Source organism: Micropterus salmoides, unplaced genomic scaffold (genome assembly GCF_014851395.1).
Source record: "Micropterus salmoides isolate LMB-PRFRI ecotype aquatic unplaced genomic scaffold, ASM1485139v1 Ms_hic_scaffold_18, whole genome shotgun sequence".
In the NCBI taxonomy this organism is placed as follows: domain Eukaryota; kingdom Metazoa; phylum Chordata; class Actinopteri; order Centrarchiformes; family Centrarchidae; genus Micropterus; species Micropterus salmoides.
Window position 1 is genome coordinate 14078766 of NW_024040928.1, and position 21256 is coordinate 14100021.

The 21256-nt window shown below is 38.8% G+C and overlaps 2 protein-coding genes across 3 annotated transcripts in view; one reads left to right on the forward strand and one right to left on the reverse strand.

The window, feature by feature from the left end:
* Positions 1 to 17529, reverse strand: part of snx17 (sorting nexin 17) — a 29997-nt gene extending 12468 nt beyond the window's left edge. The window contains exons 1-6 of the mRNA XM_038727167.1: positions 16743 to 17529; positions 9697 to 9771; positions 7876 to 7993; positions 6272 to 6336; positions 4212 to 4322; positions 1683 to 1773 (exon numbers count right to left, since the gene is read on the reverse strand). Coding sequence (XP_038583095.1) covers positions 1683 to 1773; positions 4212 to 4322; positions 6272 to 6336; positions 7876 to 7993; positions 9697 to 9771; positions 16743 to 16802 — 520 coding nt within the window. The 5' untranslated portion in view covers positions 16803 to 17529. The remainder of the gene's footprint in view (positions 1 to 1682; positions 1774 to 4211; positions 4323 to 6271; positions 6337 to 7875; positions 7994 to 9696; positions 9772 to 16742) is intronic.
* atraid (all-trans retinoic acid-induced differentiation factor) overlaps positions 1 to 21124 on the forward strand; it is a 28592-nt gene extending 7468 nt beyond the window's left edge. The window contains exons 1-7 of one of the 2 annotated variants that reach the window (XM_038727168.1): positions 18121 to 18274; positions 18433 to 18566; positions 18845 to 18913; positions 19439 to 19510; positions 19601 to 19722; positions 19831 to 19931; positions 20019 to 21124. In XM_038727168.1, coding sequence (XP_038583096.1) covers positions 18182 to 18274; positions 18433 to 18566; positions 18845 to 18913; positions 19439 to 19510; positions 19601 to 19722; positions 19831 to 19931; positions 20019 to 20123 — 696 coding nt within the window. In that variant the 5' untranslated portion in view covers positions 18121 to 18181 and the 3' untranslated portion in view covers positions 20124 to 21124. Of the gene's footprint in view, positions 1 to 18120; positions 18275 to 18432; positions 18567 to 18844; positions 18914 to 19438; positions 19511 to 19600; positions 19723 to 19830; positions 19932 to 20018 lie in introns of those variants that run through there. The other variant, XM_038727169.1, reaches the window with a different exon arrangement.
* The last annotated feature ends 132 nt before the right edge of the window (positions 21125 to 21256 follow it).

Below are 21256 nucleotides of genomic sequence, written 5' to 3' on the forward strand. Positions count from 1 at the left end.
CCACTGAATGCCAGAAGTAAAGTGCTTTGATATTTACTATTTCTATCTATTTGATCAAATCACCAGATAAGATCATCATTGAACCTAAAAAGGATCAAAACCGGTTGTTAGATTCAATCTTGACAGTTTGAAAAAAAATGCTTGCTGCTCACGGAGTGTCAGGACTGCACATTCCTCCTGCTGATGCCTCACATCTTATTGCTTGTATCCACATTTATCTTCTTAAAAGCTCAGTTTTTAAGATAATAAGCTCAGCTTATAAAAACTTAGTTCTGGGTTATTTACCCTGGTAGTGCATCCCAACACACAGCAGCTTTTAGGCGTTTTTCTGCTGTGTGCTAGCAGACCGTAGAGACAAGGAGGCACCTTCACGCAGTACAATGTCAATAGAGAGTGACTGTGATGAACCATTTTCCCCTCCGGTGTGGGCAGGACTTAATCATGCTCTGTCTTTATAAGACTCACTTTTGAGACCTAGTGATGTGACCTTTATATTAAATAGCTGCACATTACTGCGTATGTATAGATTGCCTAACACTCATCTTTGCATTCCAATAAAGCACCTTGTCATATTGATACAGAGGGAAAAAGCAAATGGACTTGCACCAACTACAATTCTACAAAGATTTAGAGTATGGACCTAGTTTTTCCTGTTTCTATTTCAGATTTTATTTATTTAAGTTTTTATTACTCCTAATATCTACTTCTTTGAGTGCCCTCATGTTGTTGCAAATTCATTTGGATAGTCTACAGAAATGGTAGACCTCTCTTGCAGTCTCTGGAAAAACGTATTCACTAATCAGACACTGGCCTGTGAACCCAATGCCATTTTGCAGCTGCCGAAGTGTCAAATTTTTGAGCCGAGACCACAGCAATTACATTCTCAACCTGATAACACGGCACACAGCCTGTTTTGCAACTGTTTATCACCAACTGGCCGACAAGCACGCCTAATAAATGAATTATGCATTCTAGCTAGAGTATAGGATACAGAAGTACATACAGAACTCTCATGGGGAGATGCGTTCTACTTTTTTTAATTAAACTACAGCACATCTCCAAACAGTGAGGCAGATTAACTGAGCTGCTGGTGTGTTGCCAGAGCCAAGTCTTTACGCCTCATTGAAGGGAATTCAAAGTAAAAAAAAAACTAAAATCAAAAGTGTGACATTACAGTAAATAATCCCTTTGGTTGCCCAGAAAGTCTCCAGTGAAACATAAACGTTACATCGTTTAATTCCAACTCCTAGCCGCTTTTGTTTCTCCGTTTATAAGAATGATTTGTCCTCCAAGTTCTGTGTGGTTTGCGTGTCTACTGAGAAAGGTCCTTGCCTGACCTGAAAAATAGTTTGAATTTACATTATTTTATCAAAGTGCTACATATGCTGCACATTTAGTTATCTGGTTTCCAGCTGTAGTGTTTCCACAAAAAAACCTAAAGCCCTTTTAAGAAATATCTAAAAATAAATTCTAGAGTGACTCAAAACAAAATAAATCAGCAGTAATGAATAATGGATTTCTTTTCCTGATACATTACTTTGCTCCCTCTATGCCATTTATATTAACCATTAATTAATCATTTAAATGGAACATTACTTTCTATTAGTAATGACAGGGAAATATTTGAGGTTTCCATCCCATGCATTCCTCGGATTCTTTAGGAAATCAGTGTTGAGACTTACATGTTAAACCTCCATCCACACCCTCACGGACGAGGAAGAGACTGAAGTAGCCAACAAGTTCGTCGGGAAGGTCAAGCTTCGTTGCAACAGCCTGCAGAAAGACGAGATATTTAAATATAGAGTGTTCATTTTCACAATCAAATTCAATCTGACTTTTTTTATTTATTTTTAAAATGGGAAATGAAGAATGAAGAGGTTGAAGACAGATGTGATAAAAAACAGCTCAGTATGAAGTGGAAAATTGGAAAAAGAAGACTGGATATCCAGTAGATCAAAAATTAGATTTAACCACCAGTGTTGGGCAGTAATGCGTTATTCAGTAACTAATATTACTTTTCCCAGTAACTAGTGGTGTAACTAATTGCTTTTCTAAAACAGTAATATTATTACAGTTACTAATCCAAGTAACGCTGCATTACTGAACACACCATCCTTGATGTGAAAGTGCGACTGTGCAGCAGGTCAGCAGCACCCGACCTTCTGTTGTTCATGTCCTAACTACTACCAACTAAAGGAAGAAAGGAGAACGAGGGAGAGAGGCGTTCTTTCGCGTAACGTAACGTTTTGTAACTACAGAACACTGCTCTTATAAATAGGCTACATGTGCAGAAAAACAGCTGTTCAAAAGTCAGTATTTACTTGCTTAATTTTTTTATTTCAGCCGGTGCCGTTAAGAAACGTTAGGCTATATGTTTTGTAAAAAACACAGTCCTTGCTGCTGTAATGAATAGGCCTATGATGTTAGTTAAAAAGTCAGTCAAACTGCTTTGTATGGGGGTGAAGGGGGGTGGTAGTGAAAGCAGGGTTTCCCATAATTAGCCTATAATTTGGATAATTATCAATGCTGAACGCCACATATTGATTTACTATTTCTTTTTACTAGGCATATTTAAAATCATATTTTATTGAGGAGCATTTAGCCTATTCGTACACCTCCTCTCACTCACTCGCTCCCTCTTTCTCTCTCTCTCGCTGTACCACCCCCCCCTCCCCCGCTGTCATTCTGTTAGAAACACATTAAGTAATATAGTAGCCTAACGTAACCATCAACGTAACTAGTTACTTTTACCACCCAGTAATAAGTAGTAATATTACTTTTGTAAGGAGTAATACGTTACTAGTAATATATTACAATTTGTAAGTAACTTGCCCAACACCAATAACCACCACAATCACACTTTACCATCTCTATTATACAACTAACTCGAACGTGGCAGATTTTAAATGGAGGTGGATTTGGCAAATAATGTGTCGTAGTCTTAAACAGGATTAATTTAGACTCCTTTAGGTTTAAGAAGATGAATGTGCTTTGTTTTGTAATTTTATCTGAATTATTTTGATTCCATTTATGTTTGCAAGACATAAACTACATTTCAGAATAATGAAACTGAACACTGACTGACTTTCTATGGGTTTTTATTGTGCTGATGTTGAGTTGAGCATGAAATTCACCCAAGCAGCCATATCGATAAAAAATGTAATTAGTTTCTGATACAAGATTTAAATTTTTTTATTTAATCATCTCTTTCCAAGAACTGCACTAAGCATTCTCATTATTTTCTCACACAGAACAATGGCTTTCTGTGATACAAATATTTACAATATTTGCTGATGTGTTTTCACATGTACAACCATTTGTTCTGTGGCCTGTTTTTTAATTCCTAGAATTTACACACACACACACACACACGCAGAGGTTAAACCTGTGGTTAAACTTTCATGTGAGCACTCTAACAAGCTTGATTTACAGCCAAGAGTGACAAAGGACATCATGATGAAACATCAGCATCTTTACTACGATGAGAGTTTGTTTTTTACGTCAGGTGGATGTGCTAAAATATAAAAAACGTATTAAACAAACAACCTATATTTTAAAAAAACATGTTGAGAATGGTGTTTGTTTTTGTCTATTTGCTTTGTTATCTCATGTCATCCTGGGTGCTAAGACTTAACCTGCCCAAGGTTTATTACATTCTTAGATCCAGTAGGCTTGTAAAGCCTTTTCAACTTGCTATTCAGTGTGCTTTGTTTTGATTAGTCAGATCAAAGTAGCCCTGACTTCATGAAATCATTTCATCTTTGCTTTGGTAAAGAGGGTCTACATAAATGAATGTCTGTAAAGCTTACAGAAGAGTCTACAGCAATACAGCTTCCCTAAAATCAGTCAAGTGTCAGTGCCGTTAAGAACAGCACATACCAAATGCCTCTCGTTAAACATACACAAACACTGTGAAGGTTGATAACAAACATAATTATACAAACTCTATACACTAAAGAGGTTTATTTACTAAATGCGCTCATCATCTCTAATAATAAGTAGGACCTTTAATCACTGGATTGAAACATTCAGCCATGTTGCACTTTTGGGGAGCAACCTAAACACACTTGTTTTCCATACAAATGTTTAATTTGTATAACGTTTTATTACAAAATTGAATTAGAAATTTCTATAAATGATGTACTAGTAGAATACTGGCTGGAAAACGGTGCATTTGTGCGTTCTTTGAAAGAGCACACCCAGGCACTTACATCAAGGACATCCTCCGTCTGATCTGAGGTCAGAATGTTGACTGTAACCTTCTGACCGTTCGAGAGGCAGATGTCTAGAGCGACTTCTTCTGTGGGAATCTGCTGCGTCTCCTGTGGGAACGACACAAAACACAACAGGCTTTCCCTTTCAGCTTCATGGGTAAGCTACGTGTTTTCATTCCTGTCGGTCAACAACAACAAAAAGAATCACACCAATTCACTCATTCGGCAGAAACAACACAGGGTGGTCAGAGAGGAGTTAAGTTTCCAGTGGAGAAAAAAAACAAAACATGCTAAACCATTCCATCTTTACACTTTTCATAAAGCGCTTCATAATCCTATCATGCAATGGCAAATAAAGTAGAGTGGAAGTACTCTTACACTTTTCCTCTTTAACCTTTGACACTAAAGATAAGACAAGTGCAGCTACATCGATTCTAGTGGTACCAAGGTTCATTCACCACGTGTAAAATAAGAAATTTTAGCAAACACAATAAAAGTGTGTTGAGATTTGAGTCAGATGGAGAAGACGCACAAAAAAAAAGAAAAAAAAAAAAAATCAAGGCTACTTGATGAGGATTTTTTTTTCTGCCACAAATGAAATGAAGTCTGACTTTTTATTGGCACAGACAGATTAGGCAGATACTGAGTGCTGATTTAAGGCAAAACAAAATCATATGTAATGTCAAATGATGTCTTCTTTTGTCCGACCAAAATTTCAAAACCCAAAACATATTCTGTTTGCAATCATTAAATATTCACATTTAAGGACCTGGGAGCAGTAAAACTGTTGCAGATTCATTTTTTGTCAATCAACTAATTTAATAACTGACTAATTGTTGCAGCTAGTAATCCCATCCATTTATTTCACTACTCTCAGCTCGCCCAGACATCAAGGCAACTGTATTCATTAGTACTGCTGTGTTTGTGCTTCTGTTCATTCCTTAACTGAACGAGGCAGATGTTGGAACAAAACCACACAAAAATCAAATCAAAACAAGTAAGGAAAGTAAGCCTAACTGCCAAAACATATGAATATTTCAAATCTCTGAATAATAGCTTCTGAGCTGATTTTAAGAACTATAAAATCTTAAACTGAATAACCGTGGCTTCTCCTGTCCCCAGGCAGTCTCTTACCACCTCTGCTAAGTATCTTTCATCTTCCCTGTTCCCCCAGCTGGAGAGGTGGTGGTGGGGGCTTCTCTCAGAGTATATCCCTACCACTAAAAGGTGCAGATGAAATGACAACGCCGGGTGATAACTCATCTCCTATTCTGCACCTGCTGTCCTCGCAGTACATAAGGCTCTGGGTGGAGGGTGGAGGGCGGATGGCGGTGGGCTTGGGGGGGGGCAGAAGAGGATAAGCAGAATGGATGTGACGTGGCTGCAGACAGATGAATCTGTCCATGAAGGTTATTGGATTTACAGCCCTCCTAGCAACGCAGGTCACAGCTTGAATGATGACGAATCAACCTCGCTACGTCGTCGGAATAAGTCATTCACACGCCATCCGTTTGAAATAGCCTTTTATAGCCAGAAACAACACACTATGAGTTGTGTTCTTACAGCATCATCCACTTCAGCTTATATTTGCTCGCATTTTAGTACTGCAGAAAGAACCTTTTGGCAAATGTGGTGGGATGAATCATTAGGTGGCTCATTTTTCCTTTTTTTCATGATATAATGGTTCAAAAGGATCCAGCTCCCACACACGATGCAACTATGTTGCACAAGGTTGCTTTCCCCTCAGCTTCATGTCTGATGCAATCATTTCGCACATTTCTGCATGCAAGCCAAACCTGAATGACATATCTAACCAACCACTTAACATGTACAGAAGACACAACCCAAGATAAGAGTACATGCTGCCACAAACTGCGACAAACAGTAAGGATACAGCTACCTCACTCGACCTCACTGCCTAAAGTAATTACTGGCCCGAGAAGAAATGACTGTATTAGCCTTTTGGTTCAAGGTGCACACCCTGCCTCCTCACAGGCCTGTTGACCATGCTGACGCAAAAGCCTAATGCAGGTACAGCACATTAACAAAACACCAACCTGCTGTGCTTTCCTTAAGAAACTGTTGAACATCTCACTGGCTCCAAGCAAGGGATCCTGACGCACTGTAGAAGCAATCAACAGGAGAAATTAGAGAAAACAAAATGGCGACATGAGTACAAAATATCTCACTGCGTTTGAATTGATAACTCAGCAATAAGTTAAGGGTATATTTCTGGATGTTATGTAAACATAAACCTCCTCAGGCGAGAGCCATTTCCCAATTCTTAATTTTCCTCTTTTCACGCAATTTCCTTTTGTTCCTGTTAAATGGGTTTGACCTTTCAAGACATTTGCCAAGAAAATTTAGCACAACGTGCAAAAAACCCTGCACTTTATGAAAGGACGCCAGTACAAAACAGCATTAACTTGATATCTGGCATAGGTTCAATTATCTGTAAATTATTACAAACCAGTTTCATCATTTTGTAATGCCCCAGATTTGGTAAATAACACACAAGATAAAAAACTCCGTTATGCTCATGTCTTTGGTTTTCTACTGAGGTCGTTTTCAGATGCAGAGCAGTGAATTAAATTATTTGCATGATAACCCCGTGTCACTACAGTATGACTAAATAAATGTGTGTCAGCCTGTACACTATTGTCCAATTACTATTTTCACCTAACCCTTTGACAAAATGTCAAAGTTCTGAGCCATTTGCGTCAGAGCAGATTGTGTTTGAGGCAGTTCATTTTCCATAACTATGTAAAAAGCCATGATGTAACCAAGTGAACTTGTAGCCAAGAACACCCTGTGAGCGTATGCTCCCAGACTATGAGCAAATACACACTCGAACAACGCTTCCTTGTTCTGCTGTAACTGCTAGTCCTTGAGAGGATTAAAACAAACCCTCTACTTTGCTGCCAGCTCACTTATTCATGTGTGTACGCAGAAAGCTCACCCTCGACCCGTTTACAAAATTTGGGCAATGTGCTGAAAACCTCCCAATTAGGAATTCAGAACTCCCAAGTGGGTTCTTGAACATGATTTAAGAATTGGGAAAGAAAGCTTTTAAAAATGTCATGCGGCATGTTTATATAAAAACTACTGTCTCTCTGAACATCTGAACTATTATTTATGGTATTCAGATATTAAGTCAGCCCCTAGAGGTGGCACATAACCCATCCATAAAGGATCTATACCTATAAAACTTTCAATATACCCTACCAGGTCTGAAATTCTGACTGGGGATTTATTTTGTTCATCAGGTGTGTCAGCACAACTCTTAGCTTTGGCTCCCAGTGCACTCTGTGCTCAAGTCATCAGTTCTTTAGTGAAGCACTATCATGCTTTTATGTGGCATGAAGATACCTGTGCAAGGCTGGACTCCCCGCAGACACCGAGCCAAATCATTCTTGCGATTGTTGTGGAAAAGCAAATATTTCAAGGATATGGTGTTTGTGCTGCAAAGTTACCCCTCCCCCCATACTTAAAAAAAGGGGGGAATAAATTGTCAGGGACATCTATACTGCTATTCCACTCATAGAAGAATAGTATCCCATTTAAAAAATGACAAAAACCACCTCAAAGTAGCCTGGAATTTAATGCAGTGAAATGCTATACAAGCCATCTGTAAATGGTCTATTCATCACGAGTAACTCACCAGCCTGCATGTATTTCTCCAGCTGTTCACGTCTTTGTTCAACCTCAGCAGGAGTCAGTGTGAAGATCTTCTTTGGAGGGAATGCAGGCACCACGTTGCTTCCATATTCTTTCTTTATCTGTTGGCACAAAATGCAGGTTGGTGAAGGTGAGACTGCAGGTTAGCAGACTATACAAACTGTATTTCTGTTCTTCTGACAACAGAAATTTGAGAAGATTAAATCTGTGAACCCACATGTACAAGATCATATGCCTAACTCAATTACTCAACAGTACAGAGATTTAAAGAGTTGTGCATTCATTTCTCTAAGAGGTACATTCATGCTGTTTGAGATGAATCACAGGTTTATTTTAAGCCCCGTTTCAATAACTAGCTAGTGGAGTTTCCGCGCCGTCTGTTCATTCCAAGTTTACTTTGTCTTCCAGCTTCTTGACTAATTTATTCCCATTTTCTATCATCTGAGGCCTAGTAACTTACTTTAAACCTTGGAAGTCTTAAACTAAGCCATCACAAACCTCAACATCACACGTCAAATGTGCTTTCATTTTGAATGCTGCTGCAGGCAAAAGCTGTACATCACACTCATTAGGAATTACAGACACATTTTGTTCTCGTTATAAAACACTCCTGCACATATGGGATGATGAACGTACTAAAAGGGAGAGGGGTGCTTTTCACCCCAACGCACTGCCCTTTGGTATTTTCAGTACTTCAGAGCCAGTGCTGGTTACACATACAAAATCAGCTCATAGCCACAGACACTGAGCACAGGTTACAGATGGGAAAGAAATCTGAGCTCATGCAGGTTCTTTTTAGCAAAACATGCCCTGTAGTCACCGTTGTCTTAAACAAGCTTTGGATCAGGCAGAAGTGTGACCTTGTTAGAAATCTTTATAGAACAGAAAAAAAGCGAAACAATTAACATTCAAATTTCCTCAGCGGTAAGTGGGTAGAGTGTGAGCCCCGCAATCACTGGAGTGTTTTGGGGTCATGCGTACGCCACAGGAAGCCCTGTGAGGGTTGGTTCTTAAAGCTTCGAGTGTGTCTTCCCTACACCCTGTTGCCAGGCAACAGCAACTGTCAGGCTGGATAACACAGACTTGAGGATGGAGATAGCAAAGTTTGGCCCTTGCTTGTTTAATTATTAATGTGTGAAAACAGGAGACTGGGCACTTCTGTAAGACGCATGTGTTTCATGCAGTGGTGTACATTTTGCAGCACAAAGAGCTCACAGGTAGTCAGCTACAAATGCAGCAAACAAATCCATCTCTTACAGACAATGCATCTACCTCTGCAACATCAGTTGCTTGAGCATGTTAAGGAGGGGATATATATATATATATATAGTGCATTTCAACCACAGCACTACAGAAAAACAAGTAGGTGCTAAATATACTAATTGCCTAACAAAACATTGCCTAGCTGGAGCTTCACTGAGGCAGAGACCAAAAAATGCTTAAGACCAAGCAACTCAACACTTTCCAACAACTATTCTTTTTCAGCTTAAGTTCCTTTTCCCAGCAGGTGAAGTGAAAGAAAGGCCAAGAACATTCTTTCCATGTCGCCCACCCCCCTCCAACCTCCTGCACAATACTGCCTATTTACATGCAATAGTTTGAGGAAGGGAGGAATAACAGCACAAGACTTCAAGCCACCGTGGTCGTGATTCAAAGTGATGGGAGGCTGGCGTATCGACCATGCAACACAAAGACGAGCGAAAGGTCACCGTGGGTGGATGTGGCGGCATTTAAACAGCTTTCAGTGCGCCTCACATACAGACCAGTCACCACAATGGGTTTATTGTGATGGTTGAAGACATACCTGTTCATGGAGGCCAAGAAGTTGACTGTAGCGTACCCGACAGTGTAGCACACCATTGACGTGGATATTGTAGGCCTGTGGGAAAGAGCGGGGACAAATTTAAATGTGAGAAGAAAGACTGCGTGAAGGTCTCACACAGTGCAGAGAAACTTATCAAAAGCGCGATCTGTCTGATAAGCTTATAGGTGGACATAATATATGTAGATGGGCAGATATATTTTACAACCTTTTTTCCCCAAATACAGGGTTCAGTAAATAAAAAAAATCTTTTGATGGATTAGCCCAAATCTCAGTCTAATTTCTGACACATGTCCTAAATTGCCGGGTTATAAATTCAGTGCAGAAATAAAAAAAACAAAACACTTGTGAAAGACAGTGAAGCAATAGCCTAACAGTTAACATCCTGTACCTTGAATATAAGTTTCACTACTTATTTCCCTCCCAACACCTCAAAACAACCTCAGTCTCCACCCACACCCGAGTGTTTCCTCACACTTTGCTTTCATTAGGAGTGGCCAAACAAATGAAGTGTGAATTGGATTCAATCAAACCCTTCTGACTTCCAACGGGGAAAACAGAACCTGCTGCACACTTTCCAAACAAAACAGCTCGTCCTTACATTGCCTAGAAGCTAACAAATACAGAAAGCAAGGAACACATGGGGAATCTTTAATTCTTTCTCCGAGACACCCGCTGCTTGTTTTGACAGACAGAAACGGAGATATCACTGGATAGTCCTCCGCAAAACCACCATTTGGAACGAGCAAACCAAATATCTGCTTGTCATCATGTTTAGAGCCAATCTCAGAAAGTAAATCTTCTTTCTGTGTCAGTTGATCATTAAGTGTTGGCAACGATGCAAAACCACAAAAATAACAATGTGATGCTTTAGTTGTACCCTCAGGAAAAGAAAAAAAATCTTTCAAGTTTTCCCAAACACTGGCTCAATTACAGAACAGCACCCTTGAACTGCAAGAGAATGTAGTATTTTGATTTTCTAAATGATTGTTTTAATGAAAAAACAAAACTAGGCTAGATTAGGGTTGCGTGATATGGCCAAAAATGTTATCAAAATAAAAGAATTCATATCATTCAATATCGATAATTATCACAATAAATGTAAAAAAAAATATCATTATTTCTTTCTTTTCAAAACCCCTGTATTACTTTATTATACGTTTTTCTATTATCTTAAGTTGTCCGAGCACCAAACACACGTTACTCCACTCTTTGGGGCAGTAGAGAACAGGAAACTTTGTTTGAAAATGCAATTCGCCATGTTAAAATTAAAAATGTTTTATATTTAAAGGACTAGTTCGACATTTGGGAAATAAGCAGTCATTTAAATATGAAGCTACAGCCAAGAGACGGGTAGCTCAGATTAACACAAAGACTGGAAATGGGGGAAACAGCAAACAGGGCCAAGAAACAGTTTTGCACGTAAACTGCTTTAAAACTACACATTTAATGTTTTTCCACACAAAAATAGATATTAGTTAATTAGTGAGCTTCAGATGTGCTGGTAAGTGGATTTTGTTACCTTAGGACTGAGAAAGGCTAGCTGTTGTGGTTTCAATCTAAATCTCGGCCAGAAAGTGAGAGAATATTTCCCAAAATGTCGTTTTTTTTTTCTCTTTAGAATACTGCATCTGACTTACAGTACTGACCATGTACTAAAAACTGAATTAGGTCAGTTGTTTCCAAGAGACAAATGTTTAACTAGTGCTGGGCCATATGGCCAAAAATGTTATTATTACTATAAAAGAAATTCATATAATTTGATATTATTATCACGATAAATCAGATGAAATCCTAATTTTTTTCAAGTTTAAATTATTATTTATCTGAGGTAGAACATTCAAAACAATTAAAATCACAATTAAAAAAACAAATAAATATGGATGAGAAAAATTAAGTAATCTCTTTTTTCAGTCCCTTTTCCTCAACAAAATAAATACCTTAATAGAAAAATTAAGGACTAATTTGTTTGTGATTCAAAGGAATTAAATCAAACATTTATTGAACATTTATTATATTGTTATTGAGGAAAATCATACTGGGATAAAATTATGCTTCATTTGCTAAGAAACCTCAGCCTCCACCAGCCTGTGTACAACTCCAGCCGGGATGAGAGAAGGGAGTGTGTTCTGTATGTTTGTCGAAGAGATTTCCCATTTGGGTGTCAAAGCACAAACCTTCAGCGCTTTAATCTCCTTCCCCTTCTGTCTCAATGAATATTTATAGTCAACATGGTGGGTCATCTGTTAAAACAAACAAAAGTTTTGAAGACCCCTGAGCACACTATTGCACGCAGTTGCGCAAGCCATTACGGACCTACTCTACCAATCAATAGTAAAACAAAGTTAAGTACAAACCAAAACCTCTAGAGGGAAAGAGGAAGGCTTAAGAATCCTGGACAAAGGCCAATGAATCAACTGAAAGATGTGTATGTAAGCAGTATCCAGGCAGGAAGGAAGAATGAGTATGCAGAATGATAAAACAAAAAAATAACCAAAGAGTTTGAATGGATGAGTTCAACTGAGGGACAGTTCAACATGGCAAATTCCTTTGACTATAACCACTATGATCTACTACTCTTTTCTGCACACAAAGTCCAAACCAAAAATGTATTTAAATATTGACCATTTTGATCTCAGTGGAGCAATTTCACCTCGCAGATCATCATAAACCGCACTTAAACTGGACAGAAACAAAATAAAACTAACCGAAACCATCTTTTTTCGTTCCCCTGTCAACAACTCTGTTTTAAATGAAAGAAACCCTTAATTCACCAAAATAGTCTGGCTCTATGCCTTCACCGACAGCCGCGAAACAGGCTGCGAGGTCATCCTTGGGGACAAATGTTCCGGGTCAAACTAGCATACAACGACTAAAAGTGCAACATGACAACATTTTGGAAAACAGTAAGATCCTAACCGTGGGGTGACATTCTCTGCTCAGGACGCCATTACCCACTATATCTTTACATAGCAAATAGTTGTTGGCTGCTATATTAAATGTTCAGAATCTCATACACAGAACCTTTAAATAAATGTGTAGTTTGGAGTCAGTGTGCAGGCGTTGTTCTTCTAATCATTGCCTATTTCCTATAGCCCTGCAGCTACATGCGATGTGCATATTTAAGCTCCTTCCGCCACACAATGATGTATGAACGATGACATCAATTTTAGTCTGGCGAATTCAAAGAAAGGTGCTCATTTTAAGAATTTCAACCCCCCCCCCAAAAAGAGAAACACTTATTTTAAAATCAAGGCTGAAGTCTTGAAAATAACTCGTTTGTAGTCCAGCCGCTTCCTTTTCATCCTTGTGACGTCACAGGGATGAAAGCTAAATGCGCCTCATATAATGCTCGCCAAGCGGCTACTCCAACACGCCTTCAAAAACACCAGTGGAAAAACACTAAGCTGCAGCACGCACCTCCTCTCCCTCCTAAACACTAGCTACCCTTTAAGCAGTCAATGGACATAAAGTTGTTACTGTGATGTAGAGACAGAGCTCAGTTAAAACTTAATGGATGAAAGATATATTTGTTACAGATTAATAACTCACCACTCTGAAACTCTTGCTCCACTCCATGTTGCCAAGCTGGTCAGCAACATGTAGCCTACAGCAGAATCGAAGCTGTTTACGGGCTTCTAGCTGACCGGCCCTTTTCTGCTTCTGATTAGCTAGTAGTCCTTAACTAGGAACTATGTATGTGCAACTCCCAACAAAGATCATTCAGCGACAAGATGTATCACTCCATAGCTAAAATTAAGCCTTCAACACAGGGTAAAAAGAGGAGCTGCAGCGATGTGCAGTATGAAAAAAAAAAAATGGTGTTTCTTGAAAATTGAACCATGTAAATCTGTTCTGGTACAACCCCTAAATAGGATTTTGAACCTGAAAATGAGCATAATACCACCTCTTTAAATCAAATTTGAGGCTTTTGATTAATATCTTACACTGAACTGTAACTGTTACTTTCCTGTTTTATTTTATTAGACTCTTTTTAAATTGTATTTCTATGGCTTTTGCGATTGCCCTATGTTACTTTTAAGATTTATGGAAATGACTTTGAATAGTCTTGTTGAAATGTGCTATAGATACAAATAAACTTGCCTTGGCTAAGTTTATATATTTATACATATTGCCAAATGATGTCAGTCCTGATATATTGGTATAATTTTTTATATAATAAAAACAACAATATCATGATAATGGCAACTTGTCGCGGTAAAGACGTCATACCTTTCCGCACAGCAACAACAAGCACGGTGAAAAGGTTAGTTCCAAAAAGGGGAGCAACTTCAGTAGTGTGAAAGAAGTTTGGTTACAAAAGATCAGATGTACCATGGCAATACCAGGATTTTCCTGGCTCAGAATGAGCCATGGGCCTTTGGGGGGGGAGGGGGGATTCGCACTACAGTAAGTATGATCGGAACCTCTTTGGGGTCGCCAAAAATTCCTCTATGCAGGAAAAACCCAGAATACGTAAGTCAGTGCAACAAGACTGTAATAACAGAAAGGGGCAATACAACAAACTTATTTAAGCAGAAGCAACAGGCTGAGTGCGAGGTTAGCAAAAAAAAAAAAAACCCCAAAAAAACAAGGAGAGCACAACAGCTATTTTGAGTTCTACACAACAAATATTTCAGTGTTTTGTCATATCGTCAACAATATCATTATTACAGAAATGCCTGAAATATTGTGATATTATTTTACAGCCACCCCTAAAAGGCATTCTTTTAAGGATGATTCCCATGTTTTCCAAAACTATAAACATAAAAGATTAACCTTTATCATATAAGTCCTAACCTGTTCCTCATCCAAAGTAAATGAGTCATCATCAGTTGCAGTAGCACCAAAGTCTGTCATCTGTCATTTACGGACCCACAAACACTCAAAGAAAACACTATAAATACCAAGTGAACCAGAGAGGAAGATACAAGTGTACCAGACGAGAGGAAGTGTGAGCACTGAAAAGCTCAGATTTGTCTGTGCTTGCACATCGCACCATATTTAAAAAAAGAAAACTGCCGCCCTTGTTATTCTAAAAATCCCCGTGCAAACGCGGCAGATTCTGTGGCCTACTGGTTCCAAGGTACACAGCTCATCTCTCAGCATTATAATCAAGCAAAGTCCCTTCCTGTGGGCTGGTTACAGGAAGGTCGCAATGACAGTCTGCCAGCTGAGAGGTGAAAACACCTTGCTTTAAACTTCCCACTGCAGTACAGCCTAAGAATGTGTCCAACCAGGTGGAAACAAGCCAGAGATTTTACCTGAAATGCTCAATTAAGAACCATATTGACTTTCAACAGCAAGAGTAGGTGTTGCATAACAATGTGGTGGGGAATTAACTACATTAAATTAAAATCCAATTCCTGCACATATTATACTTCAGAAAAAGTACATTTAAATGTCATAAGCTAAGTTTGTACTTTAGGCAACAATGACAGTGAACACATTGACATGTTCAAATATTAATGAGCTAATTCCAAGGTTTTTTTTCAAGTCAAGATGGAGAATGACACTGAGATCCGCCAGTGTGATGTCACATGGAAATCAGATGTTGCAGATGCTATTTCAAAGCATCTGGTGAATATGAGTAACTGCACTCTTCTATACAAAAGACATCTGAAATGAAAACTACAGATCTATTATTCTAATCTATGATTATTTGTTGTTGTAGTGTTTATTCATCTTTTATCTGTTACTGAGAGGAAATAAGCTTGAAACCAAGCTGCTATGTAATGTGTTCATGGATAAGTCTGGTTTACAGGCACGCTAACAGACACACATTCACACCAGTGCTGTTGTCTAAATCATAAAGCAAGGACAATATATTATATATTATATTCTGACAAATCAATATCTTTTTTTTTAAACAATACTGCCTCTGCCACACATTAGCACAAGGAATCCTAAAAGTGTCTGTGACTGGTGGACATGGTTTATGAGGAAAACAGTGTGAAACATCATCAGAAGCTTAGAATTTTTTAAAGCCCATGACGCTTCACTACAGCTGTCCTTGACCAACCTTCATGAATTAGCCTCTCTGAGCACTACGGAGCATGTATAGCAACTTCCAAACTCAACAGCAATTCAAAGCGTTTAAGACAAGATGTGAGAAACAGAATAGAATCAAAGAAAATAAACACACAGTTAGGCTATGGGAGTCTGCTGCAGAACAACCATGCAAGATGATGCAGCCACAAATCATTGCTGCTCTTGATGTGCTGTCAAGACTGCTATACTTAACTGTTAAATGGGGGACTTGACAATAAAGTTAAAACAGTGTTGGCTGTATTTTTCTCTAAACAGCGAGAATGTGATATCATGGCGGCAAACCTCAAATCTTCAGACAGTGTTTAAGTGCTGACTCAGACCTTTAAAACAAAAGGGACTCTGCTGTGCCTAAGTAAGGAATCAGAGATCGGGGCACACTCAAGTCTCTTCAGGTGGCTTTGACAGTAAATGACAACATGACAATTGGTTCCAACAGAACAATGCAGCCTAAAGTTCATGCCAAACGTGATGTTGAATCATGATGAAGACCAGGGATTACTTTGCTGTTGATGCTTTCAATCTCTCAGAATCACATTCAGCCCATAGATGGTCTAGGCAGGATGTATTGGAGGTGACTCAACTTTCTCACGTTTTAACTCTCTAAAATCATGCTTATAGACCTATCTAGACGGCATCCCTATGAAAAACTGTAACTGCCAGTGTGGTACAAATTAGCATTTTGTGCTCTAACTGAGTTTTTCTTTTATTGCATCAGGCAGTTGTACCATATGGTGGCACAAAACTGCTCATGCTATCAAATAATTTACAAGAGTGATGCATCAGGCAATTGTTTACCCTATGATGACACAAAACTGCTCATGCTATCAAATCATTTGTAAGAGTAAACAGAGAAACTCGTGCTGCAGTGACATTAGCCCGACCTGTGGCCAGCTGAAGCCAGCATTTAACACAAGCTAAGGGAAAGCGGGTAAGACAAAATAAATAAATAAATAAAACCCACACATTATCATGCTCACCACATAGGTTGATCCATTTTCTCCCGAACGAACCTCCGTTTCGGGTATGGAAAAATGCATTTTAAGCTCGAAACACAGCCTGCTGCCCGACGAAACGTCCTTTAACGCCACCACCACCGCAGTTAACGATGGAGAAGACACCACAGTTTACCCACAAAGTCCACTGCAGTGACTGTCGGCGGCGACTACAGAGGAGGAGGGGGCTCTCACACGGTTCATCCACTGGATTGTGAGTCCGGGGAAAGCTGTGCCAGTCTGGGGGAGACTGCTGACGACTTTATTATGTGGCAAACAACTCGTGTACCAACTAGCATCCGTGCAAAAAACTTGTCTCACGTCAGTGTCAAACTTTTCTCGTTCCCGCAGCAGCCATGTTGCAAGTGTTAAGTAATTGCACCTTCACTGTTGGCGTTAAAACATCACTTGCACCCACTTTTAAGTAATTTGTTATAACTTAAAACCACCTACTGTAAGATGTGAGTTTCAACGTGTACAGGTAACTCTATACATTAGCGGAACCAGATGAAGTTACCGGATAAAAGGTGCAGTTGGTTTCCTGCAAACAACACAGCGTCGCAGAGCCGTTGGCAAACCTTTCGAAATATGAGGGGAGACAGTTGCACTAGTTGTGGTTTGGCTTATTTTTCCTGTCTCCAACATTTACTGAAGAAGAATCTATACAGCGACGGCGGAAACTCGTATATAAAACGTGATATAAACGGCAGAGAAAGGAGATGTACCAGGGCCGTCAAGCCATTCTGTGTTCAGTGTATCTAGTGGCCCATCAAGAGGCATTGCAACAACCTTCTGGGCCGAACCATCTCATGTTTAGCCGGGGTTGCTCCACTCTTGACGGGTAAAAACAGTAAGAGAGCACATGCATAATTTCCATCACATATTTTACAATTAAAGACATAGATGTGTAATATAATTTTATAAATATGCCACAAACATTTTTTCCCTTTATATTTTGAATCTCATAAAATCGTCTAACTTGAAGTCCCCACTTTAGTTGGTATAACCCAAAGTGACAGTGAAAGCGCAGTGAAAATTCATTACAGTCAGAAAAGAAAAAAAGATTTTGACAACGATTTTAGAAATTTTATGTTGCAACCTACTTTGACGGGTGGGGATTTATTGCGCAACATATATTGTTAAATTTGAGAAAACATGCTCGAACGCTGGCAGGGTTCACATAAAAAAAATGCACTCAATTCATGTGTTCAATTAAACCAAAGGCTTTTGATTAGCTGTTCACGTACTGTCGTTTATTCTATCCACTACACAAGCAGATCAAATTAAATTAAATGCTCCAAAGTGAGTGTATGCGTAAGTGTAGCGCAAAATTATGGTTAGGGTTAAACCTCTGGACAAAGTGGTGGACCAGTTTCCTGTCACATGTCCTCTACAGTACGATCACATGATTTGAGTCGAAGAAAATGAAAGCTGGGCGCAGCCAGCTGAAACCTGTACTTCTTTTTGTGATCTTTAATCTGTGTTTTTATGCAAGTTATCAACTGACTGATCTGAAGGTAAGACTCACTCAGATTTGGCAATGTAATAGCAGGAGTCTTTACCAGAATAAGTAAATGACAACATATCGGCATAGTCTTGAGAAACAAGGTGTGTATAGTGGCTGTATTGTTGTTTATAACATTTTCACTTCCTTCGCACTGATTTGTATTAACAGGTATGTGAGCTCTGCAGCGGTACAATCCTAAATGGCACCACAGTGGGCCAGTTTTGCTCCTCATCAGCTGGTCGGATAGACGGGCGCTGCTGCTTGAGGAATAGCAACACAAGCGACTATGAACACATCATTGGGTAGGATTTTAATGTTGCCTTCAGGGTCAATCGGAAATGTAGAAATTTAATTTTATTACACCAAGTTATAAATGGTATGTAGATGACAAGATGTTATAAAAGTAAACGTTACTAATTCTGTACAGAACATCAGTATACTTAAACAGATACATAAATATGGTACTGGGACAAAAATAAATAAGTGTAAATAAAGTGTGCTAATGTATGAATGAATGAATGAATGAATAATGTTACATTTGCTTTGTTAATGTTTCAACATGGCTTTTTGTTTGTGTCAGGTTGGATCTGTCCAATTGTTCACTAACTCACGTGGAGGAGCTTCAGGGAGCATCAACGGCATTAATGATGTATGTATGTACAGTAAATACAGTTTTATACTCTTTAAAACAACACTGCCTTAGAGACTCTGTGAGGTTGTTTCTAAGGCAAAAAAGATGACCTGTGCTATCAATACTGTACATGTTGATTATGCACGATAATATGGGCCCATTCTACACAATAAACACTGCTGCACTCAGGCAGTGCAGGCAATTCCTCAGAATGATCTTAGTGTTGATAAGATTATTCTTAGACAACAGGAGGTTAGGTGAGTTTCTTTTCCTAGCAGCAAATAAAAACTTGAATCTCTCCTGCTGGCAAGGACCAAAACTCTTCACCAACTCTTAAGAGAAAAAAAGAAATAGAGCTAAAGCAAATTAACCCCTGGCAAGTACATAATTACAGCGCTTTGAGCACAAGGAACGTATATTTGTATAAACGTGTGTATATATAAATATATATATATATATATATATATATATATATATATTGTTTGGTTTTTTTTGTCTTTGCCCTTCCAAAGGTTTTTTACTTTATAAACTTTTGCTTTGCAGAGACCTCTCACTCAACCCCATTGCCAACATCAGTGGTACAGCCTTTCAAGGATTTATTGAGTTAAATTACATGTAAGTATTCTTAAACTTAAACTATGACAGCTGCTCATGAGAATTAAGTTATTTTTATTTCTTTTTAACTCTATTTTGGTTTCTCTATAGGATTTTGCCACGAGACATAGTTTGTCCAGGAGGCAACACCTCTTGGGAGAAGGTGGAGGTCAAAGAAGGAAATCGTCTCTGTGAGGGCCAGAAAGATACATGCAATCAGACCGGACAGCTGTGTAAGTTCCCATCTGATAATCTTCCATTGTCATGCATGAAATCTAAAACTGCAGTAGCCCTCGGGTAATACATGACATCTGTTCATGTCATAATTTGACAATCTCCAGCCATTAACTGCCCGGAGAACTCCCTTTGCGCCCCCTATGGCCCCGGCTTCTTTGAGTGCAGCTGTGCTGAAAACTATCATGGATACAAATGTCTTCGGGAGGTCAGTAATTAATTACTTAAGTTAAATACTGGTGCAATTGAATCTTTTGGGTATTTAAAGTTATGCATTTATTTTCATTCTCACTAGGGGGAGTTCCCAGCTCTTCAGGTGTTTGGGCCTCTTGGTGCTTCTATGGTTGTGATCTCTCTCCTGCTGTGGGTCACCCAGAGACGTAAAGCCAAGTCACTCTGAGGCTGAACTGCGGTCAACGTCTTTATCTGAAATGATGTACGGAGCTGAAACTGACTGTTCTTAAAAGGGAAAAATGCTGACACAAAGTCTGATGTTAACCCAGGCTTCTTTTAAACAGTAAGTTTTATTTTATTTTACACCGTTGAGGGGCAGCTATATTTTATCCAGTGAGGTTCTTTTTACCACATCATCAGTGCAGTTTTAGAGAGAAAATTTTATTTGAACACAAGTTGCTCCAAGTTTTAAATGTTTTAAACATTTCTGGCAATGATACCACTATTAACACTTTAATTCTATTTTTAAATATAGTAGACTGACACGAGATATTAATGAAGAGGTTGTGTTTAAGCAAATTCTGAGGATTTGCTCGTTGACTGTGCCAAACATACTGCATGCATGGGTAGAAGTTTACACAATGGATCTACATGTCCTTAAGCATATTTGTAAAGTTTGGAAAATTGTTTACAGAATGTTGAACATGTACTTTATGCAGAGCAAAAACCAAGTCAGTTTCATTAACTCATGTCAGAGGTTGCGCACCTCTGGAGCAACTAGGGGTTAAGTGTCTTGCTCAGGGACACATTGGTAGATGTGTCACAGTGGGAATTCTACTTGGGACTCCCACACCATGGTGGGTGTCTTATCCACCCACATTCACTATGTGAATTATAATGTGAACCATCAGAATCCCAAGTTTAACTGAGTTTTGTGCTTTAATAAACATTTATGTATTAGAGGTTACATTAAAAAAGTGAGACACTGAGTTTAACTACAGTATGTTACTTAGTTGACACCTGCTGTTACCACAGCTTGCATGTTTCCACACACATCTGCTAAAAATGTTTGTCCTCATCATTGTGTCCTTTATTCATCAGTGACATGTGGTAACTTGGAAAATGTCCCCACGTTGATGGGCGAGAAGTTTTGATGCACCTTCCCATTGACATTCAGAGTTCTAATAAAATGTAAAATAAAACATACCTTGCATTATGCACATACAAGCATTTGTTCATTTGAGCACCTTTTATGGACTCATGTCTGGAAGTGTCATTTAATAGGTGTAAAAGATAGTGTCAAAAGTAGTCATAAACAGTCATAGTAATAAATAAAATGGGGAGATAAATGAATGAATC